This window comes from Xenopus tropicalis, chromosome 8 (assembly GCF_000004195.4).
Source record: "Xenopus tropicalis strain Nigerian chromosome 8, UCB_Xtro_10.0, whole genome shotgun sequence".
Lineage (NCBI taxonomy): Eukaryota > Metazoa > Chordata > Amphibia > Anura > Pipidae > Xenopus > Xenopus tropicalis.
Window position 1 is genome coordinate 36,087,458 of NC_030684.2, and position 16,164 is coordinate 36,103,621.

The following is a 16,164-nucleotide window of genomic DNA, read 5'->3' on the forward strand; positions in this document are numbered from 1 at the left end:
AGTAGTATTTTATTTATCTTTTTGATTGAAGACGTTGTTGGAAAATGTCACATTTGTTTTACCATTCTAATGAAATGGGTTCTTCCACTTGCTCCCATAGTGGTCCTCCATGAACCTCCATGATTTTGCATGTTTAAATATATGCCAACAAGACCTTAGCTGTGTTACTGATGCCTATTTTAAGTTCTTTATTCTTTACTCTTAACTCTTTCCAGGTGTCTCAGTTTCCTTAGAAATGGTGCCTCAGTCGACTGGTCTCTGGCACGTGGAAACAGAAGCTGAATATCCAGTTTCTGAAATGATGGCACTGTATCTTGTGTATGATCCACGTAAGTGTATTAAACAACTAAAAGAGTGATAAATATTACAGTCTCTGTGCTCCAAGGACAGAAGCCTGCGCCTATTTGCACAATGCCCCATGCAGTTGGCAAAGTGAAAAAAATGGCCCAATTGTGGCCTTGTAAATAAGGCCTTATACTGTATAAAGCTTTGAGCTTGGGATTCAGATGTTGTACATATTTGGAAGAGTCGAAGGATCATTTGCAGATCATTTAATTCTCTTTTGGCACAGAAAGGGCTAGTGCTATAAATTATATACGATTTTTAACATTTGGTATGTCTGTTTATTCAGCACATAAGAATTTTGTTTTCAATAAAAATGTTATTTGTATCACAAATGTCACAGAGGATTTAAAGGGTTGTTCACCAAAATTAACTTAAAATTATTGTGGTTTGTTAGTTATTTAGCTTTTTTGTTCAGCAGCTCTCCATTTTGGAATTTTAGCACCTATCTATTTGCTAGGAGAGGCCCGAACAGAAAGATAAATAATAAAAAATAACAATAAAATTGTAGCCTAAGAGAGTGATAGTTTTTTGGCTGCGGGGGTCAGTGACCCCCTTTTGAAAGCTATGAAAAATAAAACATGAAGACTAAATGATAAGTTACTAAGGATTGGCCATTCTGTAACATACTTAAAGATATCTGCATAAAAACGAGAGAGAATGCAAAGTCTTGTGTTTCTATGCGTATTTTGGCTACATGTGGCTGCACCCGAGCATATCTCATTCATTCGGGTGCAGGCACAGGTAGGAGGTGTATGGCGGTATTTTCGGCAAGCAGTTTTCCGCTTGCCAAAAATATACGCCATATGCCTTGTGTGGCATCAGCCTTATTTGTTGTCTGCTGTGTAAACATCTGCCCTATAACCCAATTTCAGCTTAAATGGCTGCCCCGTGGCTGCATAGTGGCCCATATTGACATTGCTTTTATATAAATTGCTTCATAGTGTGGCTCCAGCGATCCTAATTATGAAAGTGACTTCCTCTCCTCTCTTCTACAGAGTGTCGGCAGCCTCTAGGGTTGTCAAGCGGCAAAGTCGAAGATTCCCAGATTTCTGCATCAGGACATTATGGTGAGTATATATTGCTAGAAGGAATGAAGACATTTTTCATGAACACAGTTTGGTTAAAAACACAATATTTGTGTCCAATGATGGTTTTAACTAACTTTAAAGAGGCAGCCCCCTTGGTTCTTTAGAGTAATAGTTGGAGGAAAAAAATTGTATTTTAATAAAAGCTCCTTTAGAATTACACCTCTAGACTGCGATTGGGATTTTATTTTATGAAGCCAATATATCTTCATTTTGTTTGTATTGTGTAATGTACAGCTAATTTCTTGCTTGGTCTTTGAACATCTGTGAAGGCAGTTTAACTTGCATAAAATACCATTGTTCCTTAGCCTTATCTTACTCAGCACCTTACCAAGAGAATGCATGGTGCAATGGTGGTGCAGTTGGAATGGCCTATAAAAGGGAATTAATGTATCTCAAACCCCCAGACTTCACTAAGATGTCAAGCCCTAACAGTTTGGGCACCCATGATGAGCAGTGAATGTATAGATGTCTATCTTTATGTTTCTGTGTTACTAAGTTAAGTAAAATACAGGGTTCTGTATTGGGTTCACTTATTTATTTTTCAATGACTAAGGGGAGGGTATTGTAAGTAATGTATCGGTATTTGCAGAGGACATACTGTACAATCAATTCTAAGCAGGACTTTGCGTCCTTGCAACAGGATAAGATTGGCAATCTGGCACATAAAGGTTCAGTGTTGAGAAGGTAATGCGCCTGGAATGTAAAAATATGCATGTCACTTATACCCTTAATGAGGTTGCATTTGACAAATCCATAATGGAGATTGACCTTTCTATCCTTCCAGGCCCGGATTGGGTTTCTAAATAGGCCCTGGCAATTTAAGTACACAGAGGCCCAAACAGTCCCCCACCAGCCCAATGAATAGTGACTGTCTAAGGCATCGTCCTTTGGCATACTCACGCATGTGGAGTAGAATACTAATTTTCAATTTTGCTACTGCCCTAGGGACAACTGAGAATGGGGTATAAGGTGGCTGCATGTTGCTGCATTAGTTTTGTCTTTTAATACAGATCATTAAAATGATAAACTTATTACTGAATGCTGATTGTAAATATGATCCATTAAAACATGAAAACAACTATAATATACTGTATTTATTGGAAAATGTTACAGGCACCTGGACACCAGCTCTTGCAAGACTCCATAAAAGTGGATCTGTCAATGCCTGGAGTGTGAATAATCAAAATTCTTGGATTCAGGTAAATATAACACGGGGAAAGGGAATATATAAAAAAAATACATTTCATTATCTTGCATAAAATAGATTACATCTATAACATGTCTTGGAGGAATGGGATAAAAGTAATGAAAAGGCTTAAGGTTAAAGGAAAAAGAAAGGTAAAGTCACTTGGGGGTGCCAAAATGTTAGGCACCCCCAAGTGACTTTAACCGCCTACCTTTTACCCCGGGCTGGTGCCGCTGTCGGGAGAAAACAGCACCAGCCCGGGGTAGCTGCCGGCGCTTCCTCCTTCCGGCTTCGCTGCGCGCGCATGCGCAGTAGAGTGAAAAGCCGAACTTAAACATTTAAGTCGGCTTTTTCGCTCTACTGTGCATGCCCGGCCACCGGCAGTTTAGGAAGTGGAAGGCGGAAGGAGGAAGTGCTGCGCTCCAGGTACCCCGGGCTGGTGCTATTTTCTCCTAACAGGGGCACCAGCCCGGGGTACAAGGTAAGCGGTTAAAGTCACTTGGGGGTGCCTAACATTTTGGCACCCCCAAGTGACTTTGCCTTTCCTTCCCCTTTAAGCAAATTAAGAAATATTTTTGTTCTAGTGTAATCTTGCTAGCCAGTTATTATTGCATTGCATGTTTGTATTACCAATCTTTTTTGTTTTCTCCATATATTTCATAAAACAGAGTTAATCAAAGTATTATTTTGCTTACTTTCAGGTTGATCTTCACATCCCAACCCTTATACACAGCATTCAGACGCAGGGTGCTCGCCAGAGATTGCTTTCTCTGTATGTTTCCCAGTACATTGTTTCCTACAGCTTGAATGGGAAGTCCTGGATCCAGTACCAGGGAAATGCCAGCAGTAACCAAATGGTATAGTTTTAATTATAGGATTTATATGCACAGGGTATATCCTAGGGCTTTGTCAATCTGTAGCTCACTTTCTACATACACATTCTCTAATGGTTGGCAACATAATAATGAGTTTGGCTAGATTAGTTTTTACTTCAGTTTATTTGATGTAAGAAAATGGGGACAGAATAATTTGTAAGTTCTACAAAAAGTTATCAGAGGTCACCAAGAAGCGTATGCTTGGTAAATCTAACAATATCCTCTTAAAAGAAAATAAAACCCAGTAGACTGCAGGAAAAATACCCGACAGGGAACAAGATGGCAACAATTAAGCAATTATTGTTACTGGGGTGCTTAACAAAGCACTCAGAAGTTAAGCCTTCCCTTGTCCTCTTAGATACAAGTAGATAGGCAGTCAGATACACCGCTATCATATTAGGACACTAAGTTCTGATACAGAAGCCTGACATTGCTATTTTAGATGTTCAAATCATGTTTAAGTACAGATTGTTACTATATTATCGGTTATAACCAGTGTGTTCCCCCTTTATTTTTCTTTTAGGTCTTTTTTGGGAACGTTGATTCCTCAAGTGTTCAGGAGAATAATTTTGACCCTCCAATTATTGCTCGCTTGATTCGACTCCACCCAACTCACATAAAAGGACAAGCAGCTTTGCGAATGGAAATTTATGGATGTGATATTACTAGTGAGTGAGACCTTAACCCCTTCAATTATTTTATTCCAGTACAAAAGGATAAGTCCCACCATCTTAGTAGGTGCAATTCACCTTATTCCTTCAGTACAAATTTTTTTTTTCTTTTGTTTCATTCTTTATATGAGCTTTATTTATCCTATTTCCCTCAGGTTGCTCTCTCCCACTTGGTCTACAGTCAGGTACCCTCCCTGATCATCAGATTTCTGCTACCTCTTACCTAAATTCCATATTTGCTTCATGGAATCCAGCCTTAGCAAGACTAAATCGGCCTGGCCGTGTAAATGCATGGAGACCACAAGTGAGTGAGGTGGGGGGAAGTATATAGTTATACATACTGATTTGTGTAATACTAATCTACTAGACAGGTAAGGGTACATTACTTTTAATTGTGGCCTAGGATTTTGCAATGCAGTCTGGAGTATTTTGGGTATTCCTACGTGACCATCTATGTCATGTATTGGGTATTGTTCATGATCAAAAGTCTTCTGACAACATATCAGATCATGGGGGATTCATAGTTCTAGAAATAAGGCTGCTATTCTCCCTTGATTAAGTGGTACAACAGCTGACCATTTGCCCCTGGGTAGAATTTGGATAGCATTAATCGGTGCAGCCCGTATATCTGATTTAAACTGATATTCCAGATGATCTTTTGTCTCAAATTACTATAGCTGTTTTTAAATGTACTTCATTTAAAGGTGGATGCAATTGGTCAGTGGCTTCAGCTGGACTTTGGTCGTCGTAAGAAGGTGACTGGGTTAATTGTCCAAGGAGCACGTTCAGTATTTATTCCCATGTTCATTTCTCGGTTTTCTCTGAGTTTCAGCAATGATGGTCATACCTGGGAGACTTTATCTGACACCAATGGACATCGCAAGGTAAAACTAGAACCATATAATAAATGTTAAGTGCTCACCCCTATATGCAAGATAACAGCTGAATACTCTCTATTTAATCGTCTTCTAGTTTATGGTCTCAGTGCTTTAAGAAAACATTGCCAAAACAGACTGTTATGATTTATAATGTCATAATACAAATGTTATCACATAGAAGGAAGATACTTTTACATTCCAGTTGTGAGAAGTGCACTGCTTCCAATATTTTTCTTAGGTGAACTGTATTAGGTATAGAACTTTTTTTGGCCAATGTGGGATGAACATTCCTATCTGTGAATATGCTACATTTCCCCTCTGCATCAATGCATTTCATTAAACTATATTGTCTTTTTTTTTTTGTTTTTGTTTTTTTAAAGATATTTCCTGGTAACCAGGACCCTGAAACACCTTTCTCAATCACCCTGGACAATCCAGTTAAAACGCGTTTCTTAAGACTGCATCCTGAGAGCTGGAAGGGTGGAATTGCCCTAAGACTAGAAGTTTTAGGGTGTGAAAGCAAATAATATAAACTATAGGGCCTACATATATGTATATTGGTTGGATTAAATAGTATCTATATACTCTGTTAGGTTAAAAGTAAGCATTACGATGTTGTTAAGGGAAGTACATTAATGTATTAATTAGATAGTTTGGTCTGATACAGTTTTGCATGAATTGCTTCTACCTTTACACTTTATTTACCAACTTAGGTCACTGGGTTCATCTTCTAGCTGCTAATTATGCACACATCATCATAAATCTCCATTCTAACCTTCATTAATCCTTTCTCTCTCTACCACACTCCTGTTTTCACTTACATCCTCCTTTGTTATAGTCAGACTCTTAATACCCTCTGTTACTCAGTCCACAAAATCTATGTTAGCTTTCATCACCTTAATTATATCACCGCTTTACTCTTCAAGCATGGCCATATATCCATATTACTTTATTTCATGAAGCAACCTCCTCATGCTATTGAGTAAGGAATAAAACGTGCACTTGTGCATTATTTATAATAACAATCTTGCTTTACTACTTCATTAAGTACTGAACCCTTGTGTTTTCAATATCTATATGTATATATATATATATATATAGTGATTTGCTATAAAAAGTGAGTCCTGCAGGGCCTGTCGAAGCACACACTATTGTCAAGTAGCAATTTTTTATAGTTTGTATAAAAACTTTTGAATAAAAACATATTCACAGTCTTAATAAATGTCAGGTAACAGTACATTAATTGTAAATGTGTAGGAACAATTCTTGTGTTACTGGCCCTTTGTGCATAAAATAAAGCTTCTTGCAGAGCAAAAAGCAAAACCATAAATGCTACTAGGAAATGCATAGAGACGTTTCCTGGATTCTGGGACATGGCTCACATAATTTGTGTAGGAATAAAAGAGAAATTTTTAATACACAGTTTCTGTTTTATTAAAACCGCCATTTAACCCTTCCACTTCCAGCTTATTTGACGTTCCTGGAACTTTTATTGCCAAATAACATTTGAACATTTTGATTTTAGTATACGCAGGAAAACGATATCAAGACAACCCAAGGTTTCAAAATGCTAAGTTCCACTTATGTAACAAGATACAGGCTAAAAGATGAAAGAAATATATATTCCATAAACACATGTATCAGAAACATAAATTATTTTATGCACATAAATACAACTGATTTGGAAAGTCCCATGTCTCCTGAATGTGCCAATACCAAATATATATAGTTTTATGGAGATTTCTCACTTGTATAGGTCAAAAACTCCCAGCAGCGCACTACCAAAGTTCCAAAGCACAGCTCCAGAAAGCGGCATACTTTAGATTTCAAGGCCAGAAATTCCACTAAATAAAGGTTTATCCTAGAAACCTATACATTTCTGGAAAGAACAGATTCTGACAAATCAAGAATAGGTAAAACTGTCTGTATACTCCAAACTACCAAGTTGCAGTGCTTTTCTAAAGTTATCAGTTTTTATAAAAAATTGTGAAATTTTTTAAAAATGGCTTCAAATCTTCCATTCTATAGCATCTTATCTCTTTAAGGTCATAAGATAACCAGATAAAACACCTCAGGGGTCCACTGAACAGTTTGGTGTCCACTGTGCATAGGTTTACCTAAGTATTTGGCTTTTAGGGGGCCCCAAGATAAAGATACCCCATATGATCATTTCTGTCACTTCAGCTCCTGCAAAATCAACACATTTACATAATTTTATGTAGGATAAAAATACAAAAAAGTATGCCCACCTTAAAAAAACTATATGTTTTCTTAAAGTACACATTCCCCTGATTTCAAAATTCATGTCTTTCTATTCCAAAGTTCCAAGCCGCAAAGCTTTTTTGGCGGTTTTTATGACATTTCCATCTCCTTCTCACAATTGCTAAGAATTGCACTGGAAAGCCCACACACCACCATCACTGACACTATGGAAATATCAGGTTAACCTTTTTGTTTTCTTTTCACTTACCTGGGAACTATTCATTATAAAATGTTGACATGCATCTCAGTTTTGGTTGTGGGTTACAACTACCTCAACACCAATTTCATTTGACAACATAGCCACCTGCCTGCAGCCCTCCTGTAGGGGGTGTACAGCCTTATTAACTCCTAGCTCCCATCGAGTAATACCAGAGCTCTGTCTGAACCTAAATGCTTATACTGTATCATTTATCTGTAGAATTGTTATGCTCTGATTTACTTTTGTGCTGTACTGCTCACACCAATACCATGTATAAAAAAAGGGCAGTTTGTGGTACATCAACATTTCTGCAGCATCTAATCCCTGGCATAATTCTGTTTAAGAGACTTATAAAACACATAATGTGTTGCTAAAGATTTCAGTACTCCATTGTTTAACAGGAAATCCACCCGCTGGGTTAAAACAGCCATATCTCCCTTTTAATTGTGTGCAAATCTGTTGTATGGTGTGTAGGCATCATCTAGCTAGATGTTAGTGGCTGTTGAGGATAAATGCTGTGATACTGATTATTTTGCGTCTTATTTTAACCTTTTCGTTTACAGTTTGAAGTTCATTTAAACTGAAATTTGGATTAAATGTAGTAATTGAGTAATGGACAGTTCACTACAGAAGCAGCATTGGAATAATTTTATTCATGAAGCACACAGTAATGGAACTTGTACCTCGGGGGCCCTGGTCCCTCCTTCTCTTTACTCTTTTCTTTCAGCCCTGCCACTGAACTGACATTATCCCAGATAGCCCCATTGGCAGGGTGGGAATGGGGGGGCTTTTGTCACTGCACCTGGTCCAGAAACATAGAGCCCTAAACACCCCCCTTTCTCCTTCCTGTGGACATCTTACACATGGTTGTTTCACCCTGCATTCCCCTGCAGTGGATTTCTCCACCACAGGGGAACACGGGGCAAAATGCAGGCTTGTGCTTCCATGCTGCACCAAGGGAACCACCAAATCCCTCATCTGTTTTTTTTCTTGAAAAGGTAGTTTTGTTCCAAATAAGTCTCACTATAAATATTTGTTAACCATCAAATATCTTTATAAAATAGTGGCTGGCCAGCCATCTATGTACAGTTGGCCTTATAGCTCAAATAGTAGGGTTTTTGGTCTTTATATTAGTTCCAGCTCCAGTAACCACATAAGGGACCCTTTGCTTCTGATTAAATGTTTTTAAAAAAGATTTCTCTCAGGTGCTGAAATTTAAAGAAGAAAATGTTCCTCCGTTTTATGTGTTATTTTAAAGGGTGTATCATGCTAAGGAGAGTTTTGAATGTTATAGTTGAACAGCAGCCTGAGACATGTAGGTCAGACCTGTTAGCAGAAAACTGCTCCAGCCCAGGGTACGTGTCAACTTCTTTGTCCCTTTTTCTTTCTTCAAAATCCCAAGAAGTAGAGAGAAAAAAGTTAGCTTTTTGTGGTTAAGGTTTTGCTTTTCACTCTACTGTGCATGTGTACCTGCACAAAGGCAGAAGAAGCAGGAAGGGGATTGCTCGCAAGTATGTACCCTGGGCAGGGGCAGTTTTCTGCTAACAGGGCACCGGGTATTAGGTAAGTGATTACAATCACTTGAAGTACCTAACATTTGGCACCCCCCAGTGACTGAACCGTTCCTTCTCCTTAAAAATGATCAGCTTCGCTGTCACTGCCGCAGTAGTCGCTGGATATTCCGTATACGGCCATAAGGTCCTGGGCGCATGGAGCGTTTGGTCAGCTTCTTTCCACTGTGCTTTTCTTCAGGCTGAGACAAACAAATCTGCTCCCTTAAGCAGACCCACATATGTGCTATTGTTATTTTAGCAGAGGCATAATGAGATATATCCATGTATACAGAAATAGTTTTTTCATAGGAGGCCATAACCTATTTTGATCCACTGTTTTCCTAGTTTGATGTTTCTGAAATCTGTATTATTTGTTTTCTGGCTGCCTGAAAATATCAGTGGCCAGTCCTTTGGCTTCTCTCCCTTCTGTACTTTTATGTGTAGGTGGATATACAGAGAACACATGGGAAAACTACAAGAATTCCCAAGTACCTGATATGGGTATTGATTTCAGACCCCCCATGAATAACAAGACTGGGGCATAAGGATGAAACCTTTCTTTCCTAATAATTTACCTATTATTATGTTATGTATAGTGCAACATATTTTCAGAATTTCTGATCTCTGCTTAAACAGCTCCCCTAGTTAACAGTTAAGTAGGTTGTGAGTGACTTTCTGAGCTTTGCCTTTAAAAACATTTTCTACAAAAAGATGTAACCCACTTTAGGGTCCCACACGTGTATAGAGAGGTAAGTATAGGTTTGTGTATGTTGGGTTTACTTGAAGGGGTTAAACTTGATGGTCTTTTTTCAACCCTATGCAACTATGTACTCCTGCACTCACATCATTATTCAGAATTTACTCCTACAAGTAAGTTGTGTGCTTGGGCAGTGAGCTTTTATTAAAGTGAGAAGGGCCCTTCCAGTATATCATGCCCCCCACACCAGAAAGGCCATGTCCACATGTTGCAGCTACCTCATTAGAAAGTTGGCATCTCTGAAAGGCACCCATGTCTATAAAGAAAGAAAGTGGGTGCCACAGCAAACATAATGTTAATCAAAGCAGAGCTTTGGTGTAGTCCTTATTCAAATGTAAATGTATAGAGTTACATTCAAGCCATAAAAACACACAGACTTCACCCACAGTCGCTCTATTTAATGCATTGATAAAGCAATTGGATCTGACTGTGTATGGCCAAGTCCTAGACTTACTATATCATTTACCATCTGTATTATATACCCTTCCAAGTATGTCAGGGGAGAGATCAATTTCCTCTTTCTTGGGATCAATACTTTGGCCAAATGAAGTGAGGTGAGGCCTTATGGAGGTTTGCTAGTGTGTCGTGCCATGCAGTGGTCAGTTTGTGAGTTGCTTCATTTATTCTGACAGCTCTTTGTCTAATGGCGTAGCTATAGATGAAGCAGACCCCACGGTCACAGGGTCTGCTTTCTCTATAGTCAAGAAAAGCCTCTCTTCTACCGGGAAGTTGGTAGCAGGAAGTGGGGACATGGTTTGCAGGCGCGCTGGGCCCCTATGAATATTTCCTTGTGTGGGGGGGTGGGGATGGTGCCTTATTGTTACTGCACTGTCTTTGTCCGTGGTCCATCAGAGATGAAGATATACAGTTTCTGTTTCGGGGCCTTGCTGGAGGATTTAGTAGTAGAATTTATAGATTTTACTAGTAATTCGTACATCTAGGATAACAGTCTGTTTATGTCTGGGAGATGGTCTGTCAATTAGTGAGAAAACTTGACAAGCACCCGACCCTAACCCACCCACTCTACCCGACCCGGCTTATGCCCTGTATTTATAGACCCGCGCCTGTACCGCAATATCATCACCTATAAATACGGAACCCGCCAGTAATGTGCCACGGTCGTCCCAAACTTGTACAGTATTGATGGCCCGCACATCAATACTGTACTGGCAGTGATGGGGTGCAAAATAGCTATAGTCTTTCATTATTGGGTGTAATATTTGCCATGGGTCTATTAATTGTAAGGTATGAACGGTGAGTTTGGCCTCTTTTTATATTTTGTAAACTAAGGGTTAATTGGTATTGGGAGTATAGCAATAAATTAAAGTGACACTAGTAAGTTGCTTTCTAAGGAGTCCGTTTTGATATTTTTTTGCTATTGCTGTACCCTCTCCAAACACATCTGTTCTGGGGCATGTATACCCAGCTATTGGTGGTAACTGTGTGAAGCACAGGTGTGACTAACTTGTGGGCTGTGTCATCTAGTATGCTAATTGCAAATACACTTTTTTATATAGACTAAAGGCCACCAAAGATCATTTCATTGGGGAGGCCTGGGGGTTTTTCCGACACCGAAAAACTCTCCCGTGTCTCACTCACTCAGCTGCATAACATTTTTGAACCAGAGTAAAACTTCTGTGGGGTTCAAAAACCCCCTGTTTCTGTGATAAAGAACTTTATATTATTTTCATTGGGGTAAGCCACGCATGTGACTCTTCTTTTATTGTAGCATTATGTGCGTGTTTAAGGTGGGTAATTTGGCATAACTTCTGGCAAGGCCCCCCCCCCCCATGTGTTAGCTCATTTATTTCATAGTGGCAGACAAAGATATGTTTTTTCTCTATTGCAGTTTACTTATACACTCCCCTGCTTGTTAATGTAATTACTAAAAATCATCTGTCATACCTGGCACCACCTAGTTAATATATACGGGCTTAGTCTAGTAAAACAGGTTGTTTTTTTAATTTTCTGTGGACACCCATAGTTGGGGCTTTAACTACATGGTTGGGGCTTTTTCAGTGAACATAATGCAGATGGTGTAGGGTACAAATCAATTATCAGTCACATTTCACATGCTATTAGTTCAGACTGAGGGGGCATGAAATTCACAGACAATACACCTGGTCACTTTATTCAGTCATCATGGTAGAATGCTGGGCAACAAGAATGCAGAAACAGCCTGGGAATAAGGCAAAATGCTGAGCAACAGGAATCCAGGAACAGTCATTAAACAGGGCAGAATGCCAGCAACAGGAATCCAGGAACAGCCATTCGTAATTTTGGGATGTAGGCAGCAATAGGCAAGAGGTCCGAAGTCTCATAAGAGCTAAACAGGGTTTCTCTTACTTGGGTGCTATTCTCATGCCGACCACAAGGTGGGGCTACTGACAACATTTGGCAGCACAAAAGATTTCTGACCCGTTTCTGAACTCTATCATTCTGAGATCTTCAGGCAAACCTTAAGGCAGCCTACAGGAGACCTGCTTTTTGGAAGGGTAAGGGGTCTGGGGTTTCAGAGATCATTTTCTTTTTATTGTATTTAATAGATTTGGGGATAAGGTTCTCACTGCTTCTCACTGTGTGTATTTAATGTACAGTATATTGTGTGGAGTTAATGCAGTGCTTATTCCCATTTTTCTGCAACTATTCAGCAACTTTTCCAAGTTAATGGGATTCTAATTGTTCATTTTCCAGTTATCTTTCCAGCATGTGTGGAGTTAATGGAGCGCTCATTGCCTATTTTACAAGGATCATATCAGCCCATGTGGAATTAAAAGAGGTGTTTCTTGCCCATTTTCCAAGGATTGTGCCAGCATGTGCAGAGTTACTGGACTGCTTCTTGCCTATTTTACAAGGATCATATCAGCCCATGTGGAATTAAAAGAGGTGTTTCTTGCCCATTTTCCAAGGATTGTGCCAGCATGTGCAGAGTTAATGGAGTGCTTCTTGCCTATTTTACAAGGATCATATCCGCTGTTGTGGAATTAAAAGAGGTGTTTCTTGCCCATTTTCCAAGGATTGTGCCAGCATGTGCAGAGTTAAAGGAACAGTAACACCAAAAAATGAAAGAGCTTTAAAATAATAAAAATATAATGCACTGTTGCCCTGCACTGGTAAAACTGGAGTGTTTGCTACAGTAACACTACTATAATTTATATAATAAGCTGCTGTGTAGCCACGGGGGCAGCCATTCAAGCTGGAAAAAAGGAGAAAAAGCACAGGTTACATAGCAGGTAACAGATAAGTTCTGTAGAATACAATAGTGTTTTATCTGTTATCTGCTATGTGCCTGTGCCTTTTCTCTTTTGAATGGCTGCCCCCATGGCTACATAGCAGCTTATTTATATAAATTATAGTAGACTTTCCGAAGTAAACACACAACTTTTACCAGTGCAGGGCAGCAGCACATTATATTTTAGTTACTTTTATACACTTTCATTTTTTGGTGTTACTGTTCCTTTAATGGAGCGCTTATAGCCTATTTTACAAGGATCATATCAGCCCATGTGGAATTAAAAGAGGTGTTTCTTGCCCATTTTCCAAGGATTGCGCCAGCATGTGTGGAGTTAATGGAGTGCTTCTTGCCTAATTTCCAGGGATTGTACCGGCATGTGTTGAGTTAATGGGATTCTTATTGCCCATTTTCCAGTTATCTTTCCAGCATGTGTGGAGTCAATGGAGTGCTTATTCCTCATTTTCCAGCAACTTTTCGGCATGTGCGGAGTTAATACAACACTTATTGTCCATTTTCCAAGGATCGTATCAGCCCGTGTGGAAGAAAAGAATTGCAATTGCTTATTGCCCATTTTTCAGCTATATCTTCCCAGCATGTGTGGAGTTAATGGAGCGGTACATCAGGGTAGGGGCCCATTTCTGGGCAGACGGTACTGGTGCGGGCACATAGCATGACCAGGAGAGAAGGAGAATCGGAGAGGAGCTGCAAGGGGTGAGTATGGAGAGAAATCCCTCTATATACAGCCTTTCTTACTTAAGTTCCAGCTTAAAAGTGTGCATGGCAGTTTGGGCATCATTTACAGCTGAGGGCAAAATAACATCCCACTTAGAGCCTGTGGGAGGCAGGGTGGGACTGGCCCCCAGTGTATCTGGAGAAAATCCAGTTGGCCCTGATCTTGTTGGGCCCCACTGATCCTGGCACACCGGCAAGCTGCATGGTGCATTGGTGGAGCACTAGGGGGCAGAATGCATTGTGCAATAGTTATCTGCCCTGGCACCGTATTTATGGGAAGCGATGGGCCAAGCGAGCAGATCTTAGAGTGTATGGATACCTATATGGCTACCACGGTCAAAAATAGACAGAGATTAGGCACAAAATTTAGAGCTTTTTAAATGTTTTGCAATCTTATAAATTATCTTTTGTGACTTCCATTTTACATTTTGTTATCGCTTTTGTCTTCTAGAGGAATAGTGCTGGTTACAGGGGAATATCTATCAGGGCTGTGGGGTCGGAGTCGAGGAGTCGGAGGCAATTTTGGGTACCTGGAGTCGGAGTCGGCAAAAAATGAACCGACTCCTACTAAATTTAAATTGGAATTAAAAAAAAAATAAAGCAAGTTTAAATGTCCCAATTCACAAACAGTCATAATTAATTACTTCTCTGCTATAAGAATAAAGCCCAATGCACGCAGTGCATAAGCAAACAGTAGGTGTTTGCTACAGAAACCGTACTATAGTTTATATAAATACCCCGCTGTGTAGCCTCGGGGGCAGCCATTCCTGCACTGGTACAGCTGGGGTGTTTGCTACAGAAACCCTACTATAGTTTATATAAATACCCCGCTGTGTAGCCCCGGGGGCAGCCGTTCCTGCACTGGTACAGCTGGGGTGTTTGCTACAGAAACCCTACTATAGTTTATATAAATACCCCGCTGTGTAGCCCGGGGGCAGCCATTCCTGCACTGGTACAGCTGGGGTGTTTGCTACAGAAACCCTACTATAGTTTATATAAATACCCCGCTGTGTAGCCCCGGGGGCAGCCGTTCCTGCACTGGTACAGCTGGGGTGTTTGCTACAGAAACCCTACTATAGTTTATATAAATACCCCGCTGTGTAGCCCCGGGGGCAGCCGTTCCTGCACTGGTACAGCTGGGGTGTTTGCTACAGAAACCCTACTATAGTTTATATAAATACCCCGCTGTGTAGCCCGGGGGCAGCCATTCCTGCACTGGTACAGCTGGGGTGTTTGCTACAGAAACCCTACTATAGTTTATATAAATAAGCTGCTGTGTAGCCCGGGGGCAGCCATTCCTGCACTGGTACAGCTGGGGTGTTTGCTACAGAAACCCTACTATAGTTTATATAAATAAGCTGCTGTGTAGCCCCGGGGGCAGCCATTCCTGCACTGGTACAGCTGGTGTGTTTGCTACATTAACACTACTATAATTTATATAAATAAGCTGCTGTGTAGCCACGGGGGCAGCCATTCAAGCTGGAAAAAAGGAGAAAAGGCACAGGTTACATAGCAGATAACTGATAAGACACCATTGTATTCTACAGGGTTTATCTGTTAGCTGCTATGTAACCTGGGCCTTTTCTTCTTTTGAATGGCTGCCCCCATGGCTACACACCAGGGTAAAATAGATAAAATTGTCTATCAGTTTATTATCAGTTCAGTTGTGTTTTAAGTGCCCTTTCCCCCCTGCCCCTTCCTGGATGTATAAAATACATTAGCATTTATCTAGAATTTATCTACCGACTCCACAGCCCTGGCAGGAACTGTGCTCTTTGCTGTGGAAATACCAGCAGCTCTGGGCCTTTGTTTTCCTTTGTTTTAGCCTCTTTTGAGCTTATTGCTGAGTCAAGAAGGCATCAGTTTATACATAACCAATGTAAAATCCTGCATTAAACAATATATATTTTTGTGATTGTTCACGTTTAATACACACTCATGTGCAATGAGCCACGTAATCTTGACCATTGTCTGCTGGTTCTGTTACCATTAGCATTTAATATAGTAAGGTAGATGATTTTTTTTAAATATTATGTAATCTTTTTAGAAACGTAAGTTACTAGTAATGCCTATTAGTTGCACATTTTTTAAATAGCATTCCTGGATGGGCAGCCTTTGTGCCCCTATTGTATGTTCTTGATAACAACAATTCATCGCATGTCCTAGCTGAAAATACTAGTGGGCAGCATTGCAGATATTTTTACTGCTCTGGCAAAAGTACTATTACAGGGCCAATTCTGGGGCCCTGGCCACCCAGAGCTGGCCTTTCTCATACCACCCCCTTTCCCCCAGCTTTTTGCTGCCCTTGGTAACTTGTGGGATAGTGCCGCCTGAGGCAAGACTCTCACCTTGCCTTAGTGTAGCCACGTCTCTGCTCTACAAA

The 16,164-nt window shown here is 40.1% G+C and overlaps 1 protein-coding gene across 1 annotated transcript in view; it reads left to right on the forward strand.

Annotated features, from left to right (window-relative positions):
* Positions 1 to 6,463, forward strand: part of f8 (coagulation factor 8) — a 34,845-nt gene extending 28,382 nt beyond the window's left edge. Inside the window, exons 19-26 of the mRNA XM_012969689.2 lie at positions 216 to 329; positions 1,341 to 1,412; positions 2,547 to 2,632; positions 3,321 to 3,476; positions 4,018 to 4,162; positions 4,321 to 4,469; positions 4,870 to 5,049; positions 5,424 to 6,463. Coding sequence (XP_012825143.1) covers positions 216 to 329; positions 1,341 to 1,412; positions 2,547 to 2,632; positions 3,321 to 3,476; positions 4,018 to 4,162; positions 4,321 to 4,469; positions 4,870 to 5,049; positions 5,424 to 5,570 — 1,049 coding nt within the window. The 3' untranslated portion in view covers positions 5,571 to 6,463. The remainder of the gene's footprint in view (positions 1 to 215; positions 330 to 1,340; positions 1,413 to 2,546; positions 2,633 to 3,320; positions 3,477 to 4,017; positions 4,163 to 4,320; positions 4,470 to 4,869; positions 5,050 to 5,423) is intronic.
* The last annotated feature ends 9,701 nt before the right edge of the window (positions 6,464 to 16,164 follow it).